This window comes from Siphateles boraxobius, unplaced genomic scaffold (assembly GCF_051911475.1).
Source record: "Siphateles boraxobius isolate OS27281-9 unplaced genomic scaffold, OSU_SipBor_1 46, whole genome shotgun sequence".
NCBI lineage: Eukaryota > Metazoa > Chordata > Actinopteri > Cypriniformes > Leuciscidae > Siphateles > Siphateles boraxobius.
The window spans coordinates 2,386,649-2,409,983 of NW_027509097.1; the positions used below are offsets into that span (position 1 = coordinate 2,386,649).

The 23,335-nt window shown below is 36.5% G+C and overlaps 1 protein-coding gene across 1 annotated transcript in view; it reads right to left on the reverse strand.

Moving 5' to 3' along the window:
- LOC143709713 (cadherin-18) overlaps positions 1 to 23,335 on the reverse strand; it is a 110,806-nt gene that overhangs the window by 39,856 nt on the left and 47,615 nt on the right. Inside the window, exons 3-4 of the mRNA XM_077200326.1 lie at positions 19,558 to 19,852; positions 13,881 to 14,000 (exon numbers count right to left, since the gene is read on the reverse strand). Coding sequence (XP_077056441.1) covers positions 13,881 to 14,000; positions 19,558 to 19,852 — 415 coding nt within the window. The remainder of the gene's footprint in view (positions 1 to 13,880; positions 14,001 to 19,557; positions 19,853 to 23,335) is intronic.

Below are 23,335 nucleotides of genomic sequence, written 5' to 3' on the forward strand. Positions count from 1 at the left end.
TTGGGATTTGTAAGATTTAACATTTTTTAAAGAAGTCTCTTATACTTCTCACCAAGGCTGCATTTAATCAATCAATCAAAAATACAGTAACAACTGTTATGTTGTGAAATATTATTCAGATTTAAAACAATCGTTTTCTTCATTAACATATCTTAAAATGTAAATTATTGTTGTTGTGGCAAAGCTGAAATACTCCAGTCTTAAGTGTTGCATGATCATTCACAAATCAATGTAATTTGCTGAATTGATGCTCAAGAAACGTTTCTTATTATTATCAATGTTGCAATTTTCTTCTGTGATTACATGCCGACATTCACAGAAACTTCTCCAGACGGGCAAAATATGTTCAGATTGTTAGATTTTATTTGTGTCAGATTTGAGGGATGTGCAGTCAAGGAGGAATGGCAGGAACAGTCTCTCTTTACAAAATGAAAGTGTTATCAGACAATCCAATCCTGCTTTATATTTGCTTGAAAACAATAGTGTAGGTAGCCCGCGGCTTCCTCTGATAGAGGGGTTCGACTGACACACAGTCAATACACACAGGCCATTAAAGAACAGATTACAGACTCATGAATAAACAGGGTGTTTGAGTCAGGCTCCAGACCGACTCTAAACAGGAATTTAGCACGCCGCTTGCATCCCCATAATTGACTGATTCATTTTCACTTTAATTTATGAAGTGCAAACAGAGAGAAAATATCGATTTGTCATTATTACACTGAAAAGTGGTTTTGCGTAGACCATAAATAACCGTCGGTTTTCTCCGTTATTGACTACAATCATCCCAAACCTTTTTTAAATACTTGTTTGGTTTCATTCCCCTCCTGATAATGAATAACTAGAATAAAGAATAAAAGATGATGACGCCAGTGTTCTGTGCTCATACACCGAGGGTCTGTCCTCCTCATGTGCGGGGTGTTGGGTTGACAGGCTCAGGATTAGCTGTCCGTGGGCAGGTCACAGCATTAGATGCCGGTCAAGGCACGAGTGACCGGAGACAACAATATTAACATGCAGGGCAAGTGAGGTTGACCATTGTCACCTGTCACAGTGAGAGTAGAGCAAAGGCCTCCATAATACACTAGGGACAGACCAGGATACTGTTCCAAAAATACCAGAGAGAACGGTCAATTGTTCATACAATTGAACATTCTTACTGGGTTTTTACAGACAGGTGTTATGAGTGGTTGCAAGGACATTGCTGTGGATTGCCAAGGTATTTTAGTGGTTTCTAAGTGAAGTCATCTTCAGGCCATGCATTTGTAAAAATTAAATAAATAATTTCACAATTTAACTTTCATATATTTATTAAAAATAGTAATATCCACATACATTTTTTCCCCGTTACTCATCCGTTTAGTCTTTTTATGTTACAAGTTTTTTTTTTTTTTTTACAAAACTATTTTATTCGAGTCAATATTACCAGCATTTTGAATTCTGAGTAACAAAAAAATCAGTGTAAAATTTAGATTATGTTAGTTAATGCTGTTTTTTTTTTCCCTGAAAGAAACAACTTGTCTGATAAAGCTTTTTTAGTTTTGAAGCAGCATTCTGGTTGGTTAAGTTACTGAATGGGCACACAAGAATCCCATGTCAGAGATCAGCATCCAAAACACATCATACGCTTCCTCATTAATATATTTGTTTTAATTAACAAGCATAATCTAGCTTTCACACTGATATAAGCTATTTTGCAAAATCACAAAAACAGCTAGCTGGGAAAGAGTTAATATATTGTAGTTGATTTTTGTTGTTGTCGTATTTTCCGTTTTCATTATAATTTGAATTTAATTTCTAGTTATTTTGTTTTTGTCATTTTTATTCGTTTTTTTTAATAAGTATATATAGTTTTTATTTAGTTATTTTTGTCAAAAATGAGAAATGTTGAGTTTAAGTTTTTTATATATATATATATATATATATATATATATATATATATATATATATATATATATATATATATATATATATATTTGATTGCATTTCAGTGAACAATTATTTTATTTCAATTAACGGAAATATGGTTTTAATTTTAGTTAACAATAACCCTGGATCTCACCATCCATAACTAAGAAAACCTGAAAAATTGGGCACCTGCAGTGTAGTGTAGTGCGCTCACATTTTAGCTGCATTGCCAGTGTTAAATACACTCTTCCATTCATGTTTCATCATCTGTGAATCTCCCACATCCCAATCCAAGGGGGTCCGTCCCCATTCCACCCTCTCAAACCTGCTGGATCTGTCACCAGTCCTTGTTCTGGGACCTCACAATTTACAAATGAGAAGAGGCATTAAAAAACAATGTCATAAACACATCCAAAACATCTCCTAATAAGTACCGCAAGCGTACCGAAGGTTGGAAGATTTCCCAGAATGCATCTCAGCAAACAAAAGCCCAGCACAATGGTACAAAAGGAGGTTTGTAAACTTTCCAAAATGAATCTCCCATCCATTTCTCCTGCTTTAATGCCATAACTCCATTTCTAGCCTGCCAACGCTCGAGCCCCAGCGGCTAGGCAGAGATATTACCCGAGCTGCAGCATTACTTAACCTAGGCTCCTAAGGCAACACAAGTCTCTGGCACACAGCCATTCACTCCATTAAAACAACACAAAGACTAATGTTGTGACCTTTTCATCATTCGTCAGGGGTGAGGGACTGTCTCTCTGCAGCTATCACTCAAGTTTATTGTGTGGGATTGGTAAGTGCTCTTGAGGAAATGTGATACAGGCTTGCTGTAAATGAGGGAGAGTGTAGTATTTGTTATAAGGATGTACAGGAAGGCTTCAGGGAAGCCCTCAAAAATGAAAACCCTAATAAAACCCCATCCATCCTTCCATCAGAGCTCACTTTAGACAGGCAGCATTAAGAACCCCTCAGCATTCTTCCTTTGCTCAGAAGAACCATGAGGTCTCTATGGAAATTGGAAACAATTTCTGCAGAGACCGTCGAGGAACAAGTGGCAAGTCTGACCCAGGGTTAGCTGAGTGAGCAAAACTGTTTTAAGCCTTTGACTGGTCTCTCCCGCACCCCTTCTGTCTGTAATCTTCTATCGCTTTGTCTTCTTCCCTCTCGCTCCCTAGGTTTTCACAGGCTGTACATTTATAAAGAAGGTTGAACTAGGTGAGCAAAGGGGATTATGGGAAATTACCTTTGACCTAGTTGAGCGCTAAGGGCTGTTCACACAGGACTTTGTGCAGTTTACTTCTGTAGGCTGATGGGATTAAACAGGATATTCAGAAAGACAAACTATATTTTCATTTACTCAGTGTGTTCACACTTGTAGTTCATATCGCTTGGTTCCTTTGGTCCGGACCCAAATAAATAAATAGATAAATAAATACAAATTCCTGGTCCGCTTAGCGATCAGACGGGCATTTTTTTCACTGGACCAAAAAATACCAATCCTAAAAGTATATGAATATGATCTCACCTGATGGTTGGTTTTTATTATGTATATTTTGTGATGGGTCTTACTGAACATCCAAAACAATGCTGTGTGCTGGGCTAAATGTACTTGTTGTATGTGTGTAGCTGTATTTTGACCAGCTGAGAACTCGTGTACATCTTATAAGATGTCTAAAGGAGTCAAAACAGCTTCAGGAATCCCTCCGTCATACACAAATGAAGATCTGCTGCGAGGAGACGCGGTTCTGACGCCTGGCCCTAACTGTGATGGACAACATCACGACTATGATGAGAAAAAACTGTTATGCTTGAGCATTCTGTCCTTTTTTAGGGTCGCATCTTGTGACATTATGTCCTGTTTTTGGTTCATTTACATGTCTTTGGTCCGTGTTGCATTCAAATTTCATTCGAATCGCATCAGAGTTCTTTTGAAAGCTGATCGGGACTCATCTTTTCAGCGGTCTCTTGTTTGGTGTCAACTGGATTCAGATGGCAGCGCTCACACTTATTCAAATGAACTGCACTAAAAGAGCAATCACACAAGAGTTTATTTTAATCGAACCAAACATGCCAAGTGTGAATACACCCTTACTTTCTTCTGATATTTTGAAGAATGGCTCAGTATTTTTTTCCCCATTTAATGAAAGTCAGTGTGCTCCAATATTGTTTCAAACACCACTGCCTTTCATTATACAGACAAAAACAGTTAAACAACTGTTCACAATACCTTATTTTGTTATCCACAGAAGAACAAAAGTCATACATGTTTGGAACAACACGAGAGCAGTGTTACTAATGCTTGAAAATAAAAGCTAATTTTAAATATGTAAGCCGGTCTAAATCGGCCCAATGGAGGTTTTCCGATAGAGCGGGTGAAGGTCTCTGCGTGTTACTGTCTTTCCGTATGGAAAAGTAATTTGATTAAATTAAATACATTTTCTCATATGTATTAACTTGTTATTTCATCTGACTCCATAAATGAAAAAGGTTTTAATGATATCTGTGTATCATTAAATGTGAGCAAATTTTTGACTATTCTTTTTAACTCTTTACTGAAAATAATGTCAGAGTCGATTAGAATATAGTACAATTTTTACAATTTATTATGTCAGGTAAATGTATCATGCCAATTTCATAATCAGTTCAAAGATAATAGATACAAAACATCAAATGTTCTGGAATAAGGAGAAAAGATGCAAACCTGACATTAGAAAATACATGAAGCTTACGCCGGTGACACACTGGCTGCATGGCGTGAGCGTGGCCTTTATGTTGCATGTCATCTGCGTGGCAGTTGCGTTGCATTTTCTGCGCCGCTGCTGACACGGATCACCCTTGTTTGACATATGGGAGAGAGTTGTGGAAGCCCTATATACTTCTGGTTAAGCATAAATATAAAACCTACTGATAAAGACAGTAGTATTGACAGCAAAATAGACTACAGAATATTTCGTTGTGTATTGACAGGTGCAATATTTGAAAATTGATGATTATTTATTTATTCTTAAATTATATTTATATCTGAATTTGTCAAAACCCAGACTTTCAACCATCGAAATGTAATTTATTAATATGTATTCGTGTACAAAATAACATATACACATCTGTTCATATTCTATTTTGCCTGGAAACACTTCCAACACGCTTGCGTGTCGCGTGAAAAATAGGCGTCGGTTCTATTTCTAGCATGCGGCTCAAGGCAGAGATATGCAGAGTTTTCCCTCCTTGACAGTATTTCAGCATGAGAGAGGAGAGGTGGGACTTGCATCTCAAATGGTGCACAAGAGAGAAATTCAATTGCTAATTTCCTTTGTTTTCTCAGAGAGTTGCTCTCTCTTCCAGTTCTTCCAGTCTTACAATATTAATACAAACTTTACTGGCATATAAATAAAAATAACATTGCTCAATTGTGAGTAAATTATGATTTCTGGGTGAACTATCCCTTTATTTTTGTCGATCAGGATCTGATTACATTGTGAAGAGTGGGTGTTACAGTACATACCTAGAGAAATAGAGGCAGGTGGGACTGGTGGACCAGTTTCAAAAGTATTTCGATAAAGACAAGTAAGCAAACAAACAATTTTCAGTTGAAAAACATGCACTGAATGGCACACAAAGCCAAAAGATCGCACCTTAGACTGCAATACCTTAATTCAAAAAGAAAATGCTGCACCCAATTCAAAGAGTTACTGTATTGCATAGTATATTGTGATACATTTGTCTGTGATAAATATGAGCTTTTTTTTCTCTGGAGGTAAAAATAGCTCAGGAGAGGTTAGTAATATGTTGAATAGCATTAGGGAAGGCTTTGACAAACTGGCATGCTTTTCTAATTTGATCAGAACAGGAAGTTGCACTAATCCTTCCTTTTAGAGACTCCCTGATCTGTGTCAGAGAAGCTCTAAACTCACTCTCTAAAACCCTCCAGACTCCCTGATCAGCAGAGAAATTAGCCTACTTACGTGTATGAGTATGTGTGTGCGTATGAGAGAGAGGGTTCCTACGCTTTGCCCATCATCGAGGCCTCTGAAATAACTCCCTGGAACCTCTTTACAAGAAAAAGGGGAATACGTAGATCCGACCTCACTTATTAACAAGCGTAACGTCTTGCTTTAAGTGTGCCGGTGAGTGGGACATGTTGGGCTTCTGCACTGCCACTCGCTGATAATGAGGTGTCTTCACACAACAACACTTTCTTTATTTCTAAAGAATATGTTCAGTTTCAAATCATAAATTAACAGGGATGATGCAAAGTTGTCAAGTTTGTGACAATTATTAGCATTGCTCGCTAAAAAAAAAATCATTATTACTATTGTTTGGTTCGGGTCAGTGATTTGAACAAACCTTGCTTGTAATGATGTGTCAAATTGCACAGCTTGTACATTATGTTTTTGAATGTCTCTTATGGTCACCAGGGCTGCGTCTATTTGTTCAAAAATACAGCAAAAACAGTTATACCTATCATTACAATTTAATATAACTTTTCTATTTTAATATATTTTAAATGTAATTTAAAAATCTGTATTTTCATCAGCCATTACTCCAGTCTTTAGTGTCACATGATCCTTTGATGCTCAATAATCATTTCTTATTTTTATCAATGTTGAAACATTGTGCTACTTAAAGGGATAGTTCTCACAAAAATGTTTACATTTATTCACCCTCATGTCATTCCAAAACCGTAATGCAAATGAAGATAATTCAAAAAGTTCATAAAGAGACTGCAAAACTAATCCATATGAGTTGAGCGGTTTAGTCCAAATTTTCTGAAGAGACACGGTCGCTTTATAGTCTGAACAGATTTAATTTAGCCTTTTATTCACATGTAAACTTTCTTCAACGCACACATTAGTTGTGGTAAATGGAAGCTAAAGTATGTTCACTTGACCAATAAGGTTCATTCTCGTGTTACGCAGCACGTTTGAGTTTCCACTTTTTGAAGCTTTAAAGTGGTAGTTGCATAAACTGTCAATTGAGAGACAGAAATTGCTCAGATTTTATTAAATATATCTTCATTTGTGTTCAGAATATGAACGAACGTTTTGCGGGTTTGGAACGAGAAGAGAGTGAGTAAATGATGACAGAATTTACATTTTTGGATGAACTATCTCTAATGCTTTTGTAGAAACCACCATATCGAGAACACATCTACCTTGGCCAGTAACCAAACAACCGAAACGCCAAACATTGGAACGCTAGCATCCTGATAGCAAGCTTTGCGCTATCAAAACTCCACTAACGTTTTCCTTTCATCTAGTTAATTATTAAAATTATTCATTAGGAAGAATCACTATGCTTGTTAACTGCTAGTTTATATGAGCCAAATAAATCCCAACACCTGACATTAACATCTCCTCTGTTTCAAATGGAAATTAACCAAATAAATAAATAAAGCCATTGCTTTTAGTTACCACTATTTATTGTTATGGAGTGGAAGGTTGAGCACAAATCCATAACCCTGGCATTAAACTGTTTACGGTGCCTTTGTATCTCCCACAGTTACAAATGAAACTGTATATTACTACTATAGCATTCTCCTCCTAAATGACATGTCCTTTTCTGGCCCTGACTTTGTTATTCTATCTGGGTGCATTTGCTGACCTAATGACCACAATCATCTCATCCAGCTCAAAACAATACGGCTGCGCTTACCATATAATCAAAGCAAGATTGACTATTGACCAGCACTCTCTCAGTTGAATTGATTCACGTGGGCTTCTCCTCTGTATCCTAGGGTGCTTTATCTAAAGTTTTTAATCCCACTTGTCGTCTATATTTGTGTTCTCTGACATCCTGAGAGAAAGAATTTAATCGCCAATTACCAGTGAAGCAATTCAATAGCATATTAAAGGGTGGAAGGTGATAGCATCTCATTTCCAAGAGATGATTCGAGTTTGCCTGCAGCTTTGACTGCACATTAGGTGGAAATGAGCAGTATTTGACTTTCTTATTGTGAGTTTTCTAATAGGATGTCAAACATTTTGTACACAGAAAACATTGATCAGCACTTTTAAGGCCCCGATATACTTCAAGCAAAAATTGATGTCACATAATAATAAAAAAAAAAAATCAGGGCAAAACAAAGTTAGTTTGGAGTTCGAAGCAGTTTTCTGGAAAAGTTCACTCCGGCTGGTAAACACCTTTGTACTATCATTGGTCCGTGGCGATTATGTAATAGATAGGTTTGTGCAGAGGCTCTGCCTTTTTTTCACTCTGAAATCTTTTTCAGTATATTTCTCCCATTGAGTCCGTGGAGGACAGATGTCCGTAAGTAAAAACATGAACACACTAGAGAGAAGCTTTATAGTAGAAAATGAAGTTGTACTTCTGATGAAATGAGACACGTGCACTGTTTTTCATGTTTAATATGGTAAAGCTGCTTGATAAAAGTTACAATATGTAAAAAAAAAATTCCACTAACCTCTTACAATAACAAAGGCGTATGTTTATGACGCAGTGATTAGCCGAATTATGGGACTTGCTGTCAAGCTGATGGATCTAATAATGTTTATGGATGAGTGAAAACATTCATGTTTTTTTAACATTACAGTGAGCGTACAAGAGCGGTGTCGCTATCAAGTCGTGACTCGTGAAGCTCTGTCAAGTCCAAGTTAGTCGCGGATGTGGAGCTCTCGGCATCTCAAAAACGCCACGCCGATATTGATCCTCATTTTAGTTCTCCTTTTTTGTCCCAAGGTCTGCTTGCCATGGTCTATAATGTTTGAACGAAACAAGAACAGCGTGTCGCTAAACGTTACGCACTGCGCAGTTGTCTACGTCTGTCGCCATGGTTATGTCATGGCTATGGCAGTACGAGTGGAAACCAAGGATAGCGTGGATATTGACAGGCAAAAAATTTTTCCGGGACGGCCACTTATTTAAAATTGGAATTTCTCTGAAATAAAAAAAAATCTTTGGAGACTTTTGGGATATTGTAAGTACACAACTGCAGGAAATATATCACACTGTGCAAGTCATTTTTGGACTTGCTGTTTTCTCAATTTTGTTGTGTTTATTTTGTTATAGAGAGGAAAGCGTGCCGACACATATTTACACATTCATCTAAACGCTACTCTCAGCAGAGTGGGCGGCTTCAGATGTTGCATAACATTATATCGCTGCTCACGTATTTAGAACTTCGTTTTATCCCTAAGCGAAGAACGAAATAGAACTTTGCCATGAGTATGTCGGGGCCTTTAACCTGTGAATAATTCACAATTTTATGTGTGTGGGGGGAGAGGGGTTGGGGTTGGCTAAAAGTTTCATGCGACCATAAAATATGCCTTCATATTTTGGATAGAAAAGAAAATGAGCAAACGTATAAAAATATTACATTATATACATTTTATACATTTTATCCAAATCAATGCTTTTATTTAGCAAGGAACAATTCAATTGATCGAAAGACATGTATAAATGTTCAAATTAAAAGATTTAGATTTCCAAATTTTTTTTTTTTTTTACTTTTGGAAGGATATTGTATTCTGGAAAATGTATTATGTACCATGGTTTTTGAAAACTGGAATAATGATGCTGAAAATTCAGCTTTTCCATCACATGAATAAATTATATTTTAAAATACACTAAAATAGAAAAAAAAAAGTTATTTAAATATTTCTGTTATTACAGCAACCTTGGTGAGCACAAGATACTGTATATTTTTAGAAAAAATAAAATAAATAAATAATGGTAGCTCCTTATTTTACAGTCCTGTAAATACTATGTACTTATTATAGTAATTGCAATAACTGGTTAATAACTAGGTACTAAGCTTGAACCTTTCCCTAAACCTAACCTTAACCAATGTAGTTACCTTATATGACCAGTACTTTCTTAGGCTAGAACACTGTAAGTACACATAAGTGCACATACTGTAAAATAAAGTGCAACAACAACAACAACAACAATAATAATAATCGTACAGACACCATAGTATATATTTTTGTTTTTGAGTGAATGTTGACACAACTGAAAATGTATTAAGCCATATTACAGGTTATTCTAATTCAAATAGTGTTTTAATTACATCATTCAAAGTGTACTGGATAACAGAAATGACCCATATATGAAATATTTTGTGGGGTCAAATGAGAAACGCTAGATTCATCATCTCATCAATCAATTCAATCATGTCAGATTCTGTTGTAAGAAATAATTCACACACAAATTCATTCATATGTCTTTTGAGCTTCTGTGTGCAAATGCAGCTCAACAGAGGTCGATGTGTTTTAGTCACCTTTTTAAAAAACAAAAATATCTAACTTAACTGTTGTGTTTTACATACAAAATAAAAGCTTTTCAGCACCATGCCTGTGATGATCAAAGAAAAACATGAACATAAAGAGAGAAATCCCACAAACCTCCAAGAGAAACAACACCTGATACAGCTGTTGACAGCAGGAAACATCAAGGAAAAATCTATATGAAAGCAACCCTCCTACACTGTCTGTCAGAGTATATTAAAAAGATGCAGATTAAGGGGTGAGATACGAAAGAAAATAAGTCTTGCTAAACAGGAATAAATTAGGGCGTCATGCACACAACTTTGCATTACGTTCTTTAAATGCAAGGCAGAATCTGCATAAACACCCACAGCAATGGGTTATGACTTCAGCATCAGTGCTGGAATAAACTCTTGATTCACACTTCAGAAGTAGAATACTTCCTCAATCTACTTTCTCATCTTTGTGACTTGCACCCTTTTTGCTTTCACTAGTTATAATATAGTATAATATTTATACTCAAACTACCTAGTAACCAGTCCTGAGGTAAATTAAGCAGCTTAATTATTTAAGCCAAGACTCACATAGAATCAGTATTGAGTATAACTGAGAATAAATCATCATCATTATTATTATTATTGTCATCAATATGTTTTTTTTATTATTTTTTTTATTGTAATTACGTCTGTTGTACATATTCTTCTGTTAAGATCCCCCGCAAACACACACACACACACACACACACACACACACACACACACACACACACACACACACACACACACACACACACACACACACACACACACACACACACACACACACACACACACACACACACACACACACACACACACACACACACACACACACCATGTTGGCAGTTGTTTTGTTGGCCTTGGTGTTCTTTGTTCTATCTGTCACTTGTAAGTATTTGTTTGCATAATAAAAAATAAAATCAATTGAGTATAAATAAAAAATTAAACACAACATAATAAAAACATACTATAATATAATAACTTATACAAATGAAACATGAATATAAATCAATATTTAAATGCATTATATATTTATATTTCTCTTTAATAAAATTAAGCATTTCTTTAAAATAACTTACACTGATGAATCATGCATAATAAGACCCTTAAATGTGTATTATGAGACTTGTCGACTTGAAAGTCCTCATATTATGCACTGAAATCTCTCAGTATATTCATTTTATACATCTCCAAATGGGATATTTGTGTCTTCAGTATTAAATGTCCTGAAAGGTAGTTTGTGAGAGATTGAAAGTGAAGTATCACTAACAGGCAATGCAGTAAAGCAAGAATAAGTCAATCTTTGTTGTCTTTTTTTTCTTTCTCACACAATCCCCTTGATTCCGTTTTCATGTCTCCTGTCTAAATGCATTAAGTCCTTGAACACCATCTAAAATGAACTCTGTCTGGCAACACTGATACTGTCTCGCCAGAATTCCATTAAGCATTTCATCTCTAAAAACTATTACCAAAGTCATTGATATACCTGCATGCTCGACAACTTTGCAGAACAAAATTCTTCATGGTTCCCCTCCAAACTGCTGCATTTGTCTTTACTAAAGGCCAAATGCTCACAAAACTGGATGGACTGAATTGTCAGAGCACTAGTCTGTCAGCGCTGATAGAAGGGATTCGCGAGGGCATGTTTGGGTGAAGGCTGAGAGGTGTCTAGAGATTTTCATCAAAAACTTCTTTGAGGTATTTCTGGCAACATTTCTCAAAATAAGCAGTGTACTGTGGCCATGAATATGTAGGGATACATTGGTGGTGCTTGCGTGTGTGTAAGAGGTAGTGAAGTGTGCCGTGTTTCAGCACCATGGACAGCTCCAGCAAATATGATAAAGCCACAGAGGCCCGGGAAGCATTTCAGCACCATGGACAGCGGCAAACATTCCCTCTATACTACAAATTAAGGAAAACCAACAGCATGTCCATACAACTACTTGATGATTGTACATGCAAATGTTTCTGGCTTTAAGGTCAGAGTGTTTGCACACCATTTTACCTCTGTAATCTGACATATATACAAGTAAAACAGATATTCCTTGAACACATAGAGCAGGATGTGATTTTATCTATTGGGAATTGGTTGGTTTCATTCTTCATTCATTCTTACTTTCTATACTTTCTTATTTTATTATTTCTTTCATTTCATTCATTCCTTTCTTTCTTTTTTCTCCATTCCCTTTTCTTTTTTCTTTTTTTCCATTCCCTCATCTTTCTGTCTTTCTTTTTTCATTTCTGCATATCTATAATTCTTTATTTCCTTCTATACTTTTTTCTGTTCTTCCCTTCCTTCATTTTTTTGTATTTCTTTCCCTTACCTTCCTTCTTTTTATCTTTTCTTCTTTATATCCTTCCTTGCTGTCCTCACTTCTCGTTCTCCTTCCTTCCTTTTTAGTACATTTTCTGTCTTTCCTTTTCCCTTTGCTTTTTATTGCTTATTTTTTCTTTATTGCTTATTTTTTCCACCATTGCTTGGATTTTCTTCCTCCCTATTTTCCACTTTAAATTTTTATTCTCTTTATTTTTTGTATTTTATTTTTTTTACTTTTCATTTATTCATTATTTCTTTCTTTCCATTATTCCTTTCTCCTCTCATTTCTTTCTATCCTTACTTATCTTTCCCTCCTTCAATTTCTCTTGCCTTCCATTCTTCCTCCCATTTCTCTTGCTTTCCATCCTTCCTCCCATTTCTCTTGCCTTCCTTCCTTCCATTTATCTTACCTTCCTTCTTTCCTTCATTCATTTCTTCCATTTCTCTTGCCTTCCATCCATCCTTCCATGTATCTTATATTACCTTCCTTCCTTCCTTCCTTCCTTCCTTTCTTCCTTCCTTCCTTCCATTTCTCTTGCCTTCCTTTCTTCCATTTATCTTACCTTCCTTCTTTCCTTCATTCATTTCTTCCATTTCTCTTGCCTTCCATCCATCCTTCCATGTATCTTATATTACCTTCCTTCCTTCCTTCCTTCCTTCCTTCCTTCCTTCCATTTATCTTGCCTTCCTTCATTCATTCCTTCCATTTATCTTGCCTTCCTTCCTTTCTTCATTCCATCCATTTCTCTTGCCTTCCTTTCTTCATTCCTTCCATTTCTCTTGCCTTCCTTTCTTCATTCCTTCCATTTCTTTTTCCTTCCTTCCTTCCTTCCTTCCTTCCTTCCTTCCTTCCTTCCTTCCTTCCTTCCTTCTATCTTTCAATCCTATTTCTTTTCTTCTGCCTTTATTTCCATGAGACATACACAAAATGTGCCTCTATTAAAATTTAATGGTTTCTTGTAAAAACCCTCAAACAATGTCCACCTCTAATGAACACCAAATCCATCTCAAGGCACTCTGAATCTCTTTCCCTCTCCTACCGTCTTGTCTTTATCCCTGAAAGCCTTAACACAATGTTCTCTCCACCTCATTCTCCAGGGATGCTCTCCATTATACAGCCAAGATCCAAACAATACTGCATGCATGTCAAGCTCTATTTCTGCACAGTAAAAGGTGCTGGTGGTGTATTGTATTGCTCACAGCTGTTTTCTGATGAACAAACAGTCTAATACAAACATCTCATATAAGAAGATAAGGCAGATTTTCTGTGTGTATGTTTTGATTGTACATCTACTCGACAAAATGCACCAACAGCTCGAAACCTTTAAGCAATAAAAGCACTTTGTATTAATTCAACTTCACGGAGACTATGAACAGAAGTCTTGAATTTACCAGTTTTGGGGTCGACAGAGAAATATGGCTGTCCATGTAAAACGCTGTACACCACCCGCGCACTGTTTCCATACGTAGGGTCATCTGCGTCTGTTGCTGTGACTTGAAAAACTGATGTTCCTGCAGAAAGAGAGAGAATAAAGAATTGGTGGATGTATTTGAAGGGTGGAATGAATGAAAATGATTCCCAAAACATCATCAAATGTTCTTCATGTAGACCTAAAATAAGTCCCTCAACCACACAAGGAGAGTTCCTCCACTGTTTCTGCTCAGACCAAGTCAACAAAGATTAAAGACAGGCTGGAAATGCAGTTGTGTGCTTTGCAATCTCTCTCGTGTCTTTTAAGCCCTCTCATTCCCTGCTTTGTCTTTGCTCATTTCAGCCCTCCGCTTACAGTCTGTCTTTCTAGCAGTCTTTTTCCCCCTCCAGCTGACAGTAGATCTCTCATTTCGTCTGCTGGCTCGGGTCGCATTTCTCATCTGCACTTGTTCTTGCTCACTTTCATCACAGCTCACCAGGTTCAATCCATCCATCTGCATTGTCTGGTGCTGACGTACTGCAAACACCACAAAACATTTAATGCAGTCTTGAGGGCTGAGGCGTAAAATAGGATTATGGAGGCAGAACCTTAAATTTCATTTTTTATTTCTCTCAGTCTCCTTGCAGTGTTAAATTGTCTCTTTCTCTCTTTCTCTCTTGCCCTCTATTCAAGTATCTTTATTCTAGTATAAAACAGATTTTTGTTCTGTGCTTTAGCGTATTTAAAAATAAGTTTGGACAAAAAAAAAATCATTTGGTTTAAAAGCTAACACCATAGAAATCAAAAATGTTTATTTTTTATTTCCTGAAGAAAACGAAAAATGATCTTGTTTTAAGGATGTTTAAGTACAGTCATGCCCACATGACTGATTTTCTGCAGTGTTCTCTTGCGCTGAGAGCCAGCCGGAGTAAAGTAGAAAAGCTGTGTTCTCCCACGAAGACTTTCAAAAGCTTTTCAATTACGGTCATCACTCAGCGTAATGCACACGAGAGACACGACGTTCACTGGTTTCTGCATAGTTCAACAGCATAAATACCTGATAGCCGCAATTACTGCTATAACCGCTTCAGATAAGTGTAATTTTGGTTCTAATCCTGAAGCTTCAGTGGGTTAAAATGAGATATCTCATCCCTCGCTGAACTGTATCCAGCTTCAGCTTCAGTAAAAACATTTCTATCAGAGTCTACCAGCAGCTGGAAACTTGCTGAAACAGCTTGTCGAGAATTTTCTGATGAGCGTGTCTCCGAGGGCCAGCCGATGAACAGTGTGTGTGTGTGTGTGTGTGTGTGTGTGTATGTGTGTGTGTGTGAAGGGAGTAATAATTCTGCACCACTAATAAAGATATTGAGGTTTTCAGAAACTCCCAATCAAAATTTGACCCATAAAAATAAATTATAGTAAAACTGCAACGCAAGCAGTGGCTGCTAAATGGGAAGCTGGGTAATATTTAGAAGTCAATATGGATCTTCTGCTGATATACATGGCTATACACACTCAGCAGTCACTTTATTAGGTACCCCTGCTGAAAAAGACCAGCTTACACCAGCATGAATTTCCAGGCTGGCTTATGCTGGCTTTGGTGCAAATTGTCTGGCTTGTTTTCCTGTTAAAATATCTAAAAATCCTTAAAAACCAGATACACTTACAAGTCTTAAAGGGGTCATCGGATGCAAAATTCACTTTTATATGGTGTATATGGTTTGCATATAAATGTGTCTTTGCAGTGCGTGGACACAACCACCATACGATGAAAAAAATCCATTCACTCCTTTGATTTTAATCCTCAAAAAGCCTAAACACTCTCAATAATCAAGCCATTTGGATGTCATATTGCTCATGCTACACCCACGACCCCTGATGGACTGTCCCGTATTAGCATATTTCCCGTATTGGCATATTTCCGCCCTCAGCCATTTGTATACTGTCCACCAAGGCAGCACTTTATGTGACTTGTGTCGACACCCCCATGGAAGAGAGGGGTGGGGTGAGAAGCTGCTAATTATCATTTAAAGAGACATGCACCGAAATGGGTCGCTGTGAACAGAGCTGTTTTTTAGGAGGTAAAAAGGTGTTGTTTTACACAACCATTGAGAAATTTGAACCAAAGTATTTTACAAACTTTACATAAGAACCCTAAAGAATCATACCACTTGTGGAAAATGGTCTATCTATCTATCTATCTATCTATCTATCTATCTATCTATCTATCTATCTATCTATCTATCTATCTATCTATCTATCTATCTATCTATCTATCTATCTATCTATCTATCTATCTATCTATCTATCTATCTATCTAATCTATTATCTATTTTTTTAGCCATAAAAGCACCCCTAATACATACTTTGAAATGACCAGAAGATCATGTAGTAGGGGACACAATACATATATGATATGTATGATAAACAATGACTATTAAAGGATGTATACGTTTGCAGTTATGATCCTCTCACAGTCTTCATTGTCAGACCCTCTAGTTTCTCAGAGCTGAAAGGTCCAGTCAATAAATTCAGATTGGCAGAGACAAACCAGCAACACACAATTAGATCCAGACACTCAAACGCACAGGGAACATTGACAGCAGTGGACTAGTGTTGCGTGGGGGCAGAAGTGTTACTGTCCAGACGGGCTCATTCTGCTCAAAGATGCCTACAGATAAACGCCTCCAAACACTCAGCTTCAGAAATAAGAGGAAACAACACTAATTATTCATTTCCCTCTTCTTCTGTCGATCCTTGTTACCGCAGCATCTCTTCTCCATGTATCTCATCAATACTAATCGACTGAGCATGTGTTCTTACAGCTGCAAAAGTCAGTTGAGGTGATGCTGTGCTGGTGGACAACCTTTTGATTATCTGGTTAGTCTTACATTTCCAAAGAGCAAAAACCAGGTAGTCCTGATAACAAAGAGTTTATATCCCAATGAGACATTTTCAGCTCTAATCCCAATGTGAATTGATATAAACATATTTACCAAAACAAAAATACAGAAATAAAATCCCACAGTGGATATGTGGAGATGAGTTAATTAACAGTGAACCTTCTATGGTACATGTGCCCTTGAATCTGTGTGCACTGAAAAAAAAAGAAAAACAAACAAAACTTTTTCTTTATGAGCATTCTTGCCTAGTTACCTAGTATTTCCAGTATTATATTTCCCATAAAGGCAGAGCATCACCTCAAGATAAAACTAATCTGTGATGGTCAAGTGGACAGTATAGCTCTAACATAACAGTGCAGTGTTCTCTAAGACATCTATAATTGGGATTCTGAACCCACTCTGCGCATGAATCGCAAACAGTAATGGACAACAGCCAGGCAATAATAGACTCCTTCAACATTGATTGCAGCTGGTCTTCAAATCTAACGATACCACAGATCATTGTATGGGCTTCAGTTGCTACGGCAACAGCCAATTGGGACCTAAATAAACAATAAACAAAGCTTTCTAAACCCACAGGCCATAATCTCCACCAAGAAGTGTTGCACACTGCCAAAATAAAGAGACATATTTTATTTGTACATGCAAGCCAGGAATATAGCCTTCAAGACTCTCAAAGAGATCCAAAAAAAAAGACTGAGTGTGAGAACGTGTGCAACAGTGACATTCCTGTACATATTACAACATCTCTTTTACTTCTGATATACCAATAATATGATAAGCATTTTTAAGAAATCAACAGTGACATACTGTGTGTGGGTTGGAAGCGAGTTTACGGGAGAAGTGTTTCTCAAAGGCAGGAAGTACAAAAAGTACAAGATACATGGATAAACAATTTGCAAAACTAATGTTCATCTTCAGCTATCTATTATGTTGAATTAATGCTGAAAAAAAACCTTCCAGCCTCTGCAAGTGTATGAAATACACTGCTTAATGAATGCAACTATGTCTAAAACCACTTGAATACACATAACATCATAATTTCAACTTTGCAACTCGTAAATAAACTGCACTGCATTCCTCAAACTGTATGAAACATCAAACGTATACAAAACACAATCACAAACACAACTCATAATGCATACAACACACACACTAAACTTGATACAAATATATATATATAATATAAATACACTTCTCCTGTAAACTGACTTCCAACTTACACACTTTTGATTTCTTAAAAATGCTTATTATATAATTGGTATATCAGAAGTAAAAGAGATGTATAAGTACATAAGTTAATGTACATTAATACATAAGTTAGCCCACATTAGTATTTCTATTACCACTGCACAAACCCCCTGCAGTTCCATCACAAACCCCTAGGGGTTCACAAACCCTGGGGAAACCCTGCTGTAAGAGAATCTCTCACTCTCGTTATATTTTTGCACTATTTCTCTAAGTGGAAGTGGAGCATTCCGGAAGAAGCATGAGTACATAGTGCTCTCTAAGAGCTATGGGGCTCCTGAGGGAACTCCAGCCGCAAAACACAAAACAAGCGGATAAAAGCCATGGGCTGGATAGAAAAAAAAAAAAAAAACAGTTTGACTTGGGAATGGAGTGAATCAGGGAGATTTGAATTATAAGTGATGAATCTTGGAAAGTGACAGCTTATAACGTTTGCACCAGTACAAGCCTTTGGTTATAATCGTTTTTTTTTGACAGCTATGTTTTTTAAAAGCCATTTCAATTTTCACAAGCCTTTTTTTACATAGACATGGACCCAATATCCAAAACTTGAGATAAACAATTTAGACAGGGTGAACAATATACTATTCACTTCTCCTCAGAGAAAAGTGAGAACAAATGTCATGTGTTTGGGCCAGCAAAGGCACATTTGCTCAGAGCTACGTGGTAATGTAAGGTGGTTCCATAAAGACCAAAAGTCAAAAGAACACATTTTCCTGTATTTACATGGCTTTAGTCTCTCATTCAAAGTAAATCTATAGGAATTTTGGACCTGATTGATGAGAAATCGTAGGCCAGATTGATTGGAAAATTATCACACCTCTCCTTCACATTCACACGGTCAATTTTTGGGATTGACAACCGCATTTACAGGTGATAGATAGATTGAAAGGTGTGTGTGTCGAAATGTCCTGTTCACACAGCAACTAACATGAGCGACTCTCTCTAACATGGACTCGACATGGAGTCCAATCAAGCTGTGAGTTCATCTGTCAAATCTTCATTAACTGACAATTTTGTTCTCATGGTGACATACAGTTCATAGAGCTAAAAAAGCTCGTTCAAATCACCAACTCTACATTTAACCAACACTGCAAAACTACACCGAAAAAATACTTAGTTTGCTCTCCTTGATTTTCAGTCAAATAATCTAAAAATTCTAAAACAAGATACATTTACTTTAGAAGCAACACTAAGATACTAGGACTTGATTTCATGGATTGTATCTTGAATATATTGTATTTTGACTTACTGTACATTACTGTACACTTACTGGCACATTTTTTCACTTGTTTATATGTAAAATAAGTCCTAATGTCATTATTGACTAATGACTTGCTACTGTACGTAAATTGATCTTGTTTTAAAGATTTTAACTGGAGAATTAGACAAATATAAGTGTTGTGAGTAAGTTTATCAAATGACTGCAAATCATTTTCATAAAAGACCAAAGGTAAAGTTGAAAGAACACATTTTACAGGAAAAAAATAAACAAGGAAATCTCACCAATTTCCGACATCTCAGGCACAGATGTGACGAAGGGTCCGTCTGGGAATTTGGGAGCGTTGTCGTTAATATCCTGAACTTTTATAATGAACTCTGACTTTGGCTCCAGGGGTTTATTTTTGTTGCGGTCGATGGCTTGTGCATGAAGAACATAATGTGATTTGTTTTCCCGGTCCAGACTCTTGGTGGCGTGGATGTCTCCCGTTACCTCGTTGATGATGAAGATACTCCCTGCTCCTTCACCACTAAGGATGTACCTGACCGAACCATCGCCTTTGTCTGAATTAGAATGCAGCTGAAATGAGAGAAAAAGAACCGTTGGTGTGTAACTACTGATGTGAATCAATACATTGCAATATATTCAATAATCAGGGCTCATTAAGCACAAAATACTCCTATAAACCCTTAAGCTAGAAAACTTTTTTTTACCTTACACTGTAGTTCCTTGCAGACCAGACTGATAATTAGCAATAATGCTATTGGTTGATAGGGAATTTATAAGTGGTTGCTAGGTAAATACATACTCTCTATGAAGTCGACCTATGAACAGCTTACTTATAACTATCCTGGCACATTAAACTGGGACAGGAGAAAGAATTTAACATCAAAACATCATGCGCATCACCTTTAAAGTGACTTAAAAAAGAAAAGGAGGATGTTGGATGTTGAATAATGTATTTGCATTTAGCAAAAAAAAAAAAAAAAAAGAACAGTCTTAAAAGACTTCAACTGCTGAACTGGAGGATCATCCTCAGAGATGTGAAATCTCAGATCATCTAGTGTTGATGTGAGATCTTGCCCTACTGCAATGTCGAAAGAGAGAGAGAGAGGAGATGCAAGCCAAAAAAACTGCTTAATTGATAGAGGGAGGATTACTTACAGCTCTCTAGCTGATGGCTACCAACTCAGTTAAAGCTTAAGACAAATAAAAGACACTTAAAAATAAACAATTCTGCATGGTGGTCCCTGCAGACTGCAAAAACATAAGCATGTTTATAAAACATTAGCACATTTATTGCACTACCATAATGTATCTGGAAGTCATTTATGTACTCATTATTGTCAGTTGTGATTTTACAATATTCTCATTACTGGTTTTGTGCTAATACAATGATTCTATTATGATGATGATGATGATGATGATGATGATGATGATGAATAAACCATGTTATTTTAAGGGTTTGTTTCAATCTTATTTTCTTTTGTTGAAATAATTTGTTTATTTTTTGTTTGTTTATACAATGTATTTTCCCTTGGGTCAAACTAATCCCAAACAAAGAGTCTTTTATCAGATAACAGATGCATTTCTGAAAATTGTTACACAATTTGTGACACAAAAACCACAAAAATGCCTAATGGGCTTTTGCTGTATCAAAGGCACATAGTTAAGACATTAAAGGGGACAATATTTATTGATTTTAGTTGTTATTTTGAGAAAAACTGTATGTCGTGACACCAAACGTAGGCAAAGTCAAACTCACCAGAACAAGACTATTAAAGCTATTATGTCAAATGTTACCCAAATGTATAAATACAACAGTATCTCATTGTTTTTTTTTCACATAATGAAATGTGCTTTATTTTCCTGAAAATAAAGTCTCAATGCTAAAACAATCCAACAAAATAGGCTTACTTTAAAGCTACACAGTGTGATTTTTACCCCCATCTAGCGGTGAAAAGGTATATGCCCATCCAGTGAATATTAGTTTCTGTTCCTCTCAATTCCGATTTCGTTTTAACTCCTACGGTGGCCAATGTAGTCCAAGATTAGCATGGCTTCCAGTTCGACCTCGTCCATGAGTGAAAGGTGAAGCTTGAATTAACCGTATGTCCCTCTTTGGCTAATGTACTTTCAAGATGGAGGGGCAACATGGCGACCGACATTAGAACCCCCCACCCGTATGTATTTTCAATGGCATATTATACACTCACGAGAATACTTTATTACTCGAACGAAGTAAATATACATTAATGAGCACATATATTTTTTAAAGAACTTAGTGTTTTTAGCTAAGAATAAACTAAAAAAGTTACACAGTGTAGCTTTAATTTATGCACATATATCATTTGCTACTTCTGTTGATTTGTGATCATGTTTTGTTGATGACTCCTTTATTTCCTGTTTCCTTTCTGTTTAGTTCCAGATCCCTTTGATTCTATTGTTAGTTTGTTGCTATGGTTACTAATTGATTGTTTGATTATGTTCACCTGTTCTTCATCTAGATTCCTTTGTATCTACTATTTACACCCCATGCGCTTCAGCGTGGTTTGCATTTCTCCAGCGATTTCCTGTGCATTGATTTTGTAAACAAAGACTATTCTGGAATCAGACTGTGACAATTTGAGGGTAAAATGTGACCTGGATACGTTCTTGAAAGGTTTCGCAAGATTCATCCATCTAAATGTCAACTGCATTTTCAGGATTTCTCGAAAGTCTTTGCACTTACAATTACCTCTCTTTGGGGACTGAAAGAATGACCAGGCGTGAAAACAAACCAGTTCAAGGCTGGGATGATATTTGGCTGCATGCTCTCAAGATGCACCGAATAATAATGATTTAAAAAAGCTGTAAAAGACAATACCGTCATTCCCAAAGCATAGTGAAAATGACAAGAGCGGTTAATGTTTCAGGAAGGCATAATGTGAACCCATGGGATACCTGTGCACTGGTGTCTCAGCTCTGTACACAAGTAGTCTGCTCATTGCATGGTGTCTCAAGGCTCATTGGTTTTGTGATAAGGCAAAACATTGACAGAACACTCAAAGCACTGAAAGCCTTGGTTCTCCTGAGTGTTTTATTGTCACTATCCAATAAATGTTAGATTGTGATCCACTCAAGCTAAGTTTAATGACTCAAGCGCAGACTAAAGCAAACAAATACATAGACCTCGACCCATCCAATCATTTATAGTCCACAGGAATTCAACATTGATGCGATTTACTTTTTTTTAATACACATTACTAATCTTATCGTGACTCATCAATGCACATTTGCAGAGAAGAATGGATTATGTTAACTAGGAGCTGAATGGTTTTTTAGGCACTGGTATAGCAAACTTGCATTCAGGTGTGGATTCATTCTTATATTGAAACATCCACTCTTTCATGATCCAATAAATTCCAGATGGATAGAACACCTACGCTATTTTTCTCACTGATCTTGTTTCACTCAGAAATATGCCACATTACAAAGTAAAATAGGTTGGGACTAAAGGATTGTGATGTTGATACATTTTATATAAACTCTTGATTTTGTTTCCGGGGTCGGAATAGGTTTTCATGCTTGAATGTTCAATCAAAACACCTATTTTCATTATTTTACATTGTTGCAGCACCTCTCTTTGCAGTCTGTCAGTAACGCTCTGTTTAGTAACTGTCTATATGAAACCCCTCCTTCTGAGAAGCGCAGTGTGCTCTGATTGTTGGGCTGGACCAGTGTGTTGTGATTGGTCAAACTAAACCAGCCCACGCCCATTTGATGTGTATAATTGTAAACTCAAGACTACAATAGAGGCATTTCAGGGAGTTCAGAAACAATGCACACTGATATACTTTGTAACTTTGCAGACCTTTTTCATGCTCAAGCAGCAACATTACATGTTAAAGAAAGTTAAAAATATAAAAAAGCATAACAGGACCCCTTTAAAACAAACATATCAATACAACCTCAAATGTTTCTAATCAAATACTTCTGAGAGTAAATTATCACATTGATGTGTCTGTTTTTATTTCCTAAGAACTTTAAGGAGAAACATCTGAGATAAAGAGAAATGTTTGA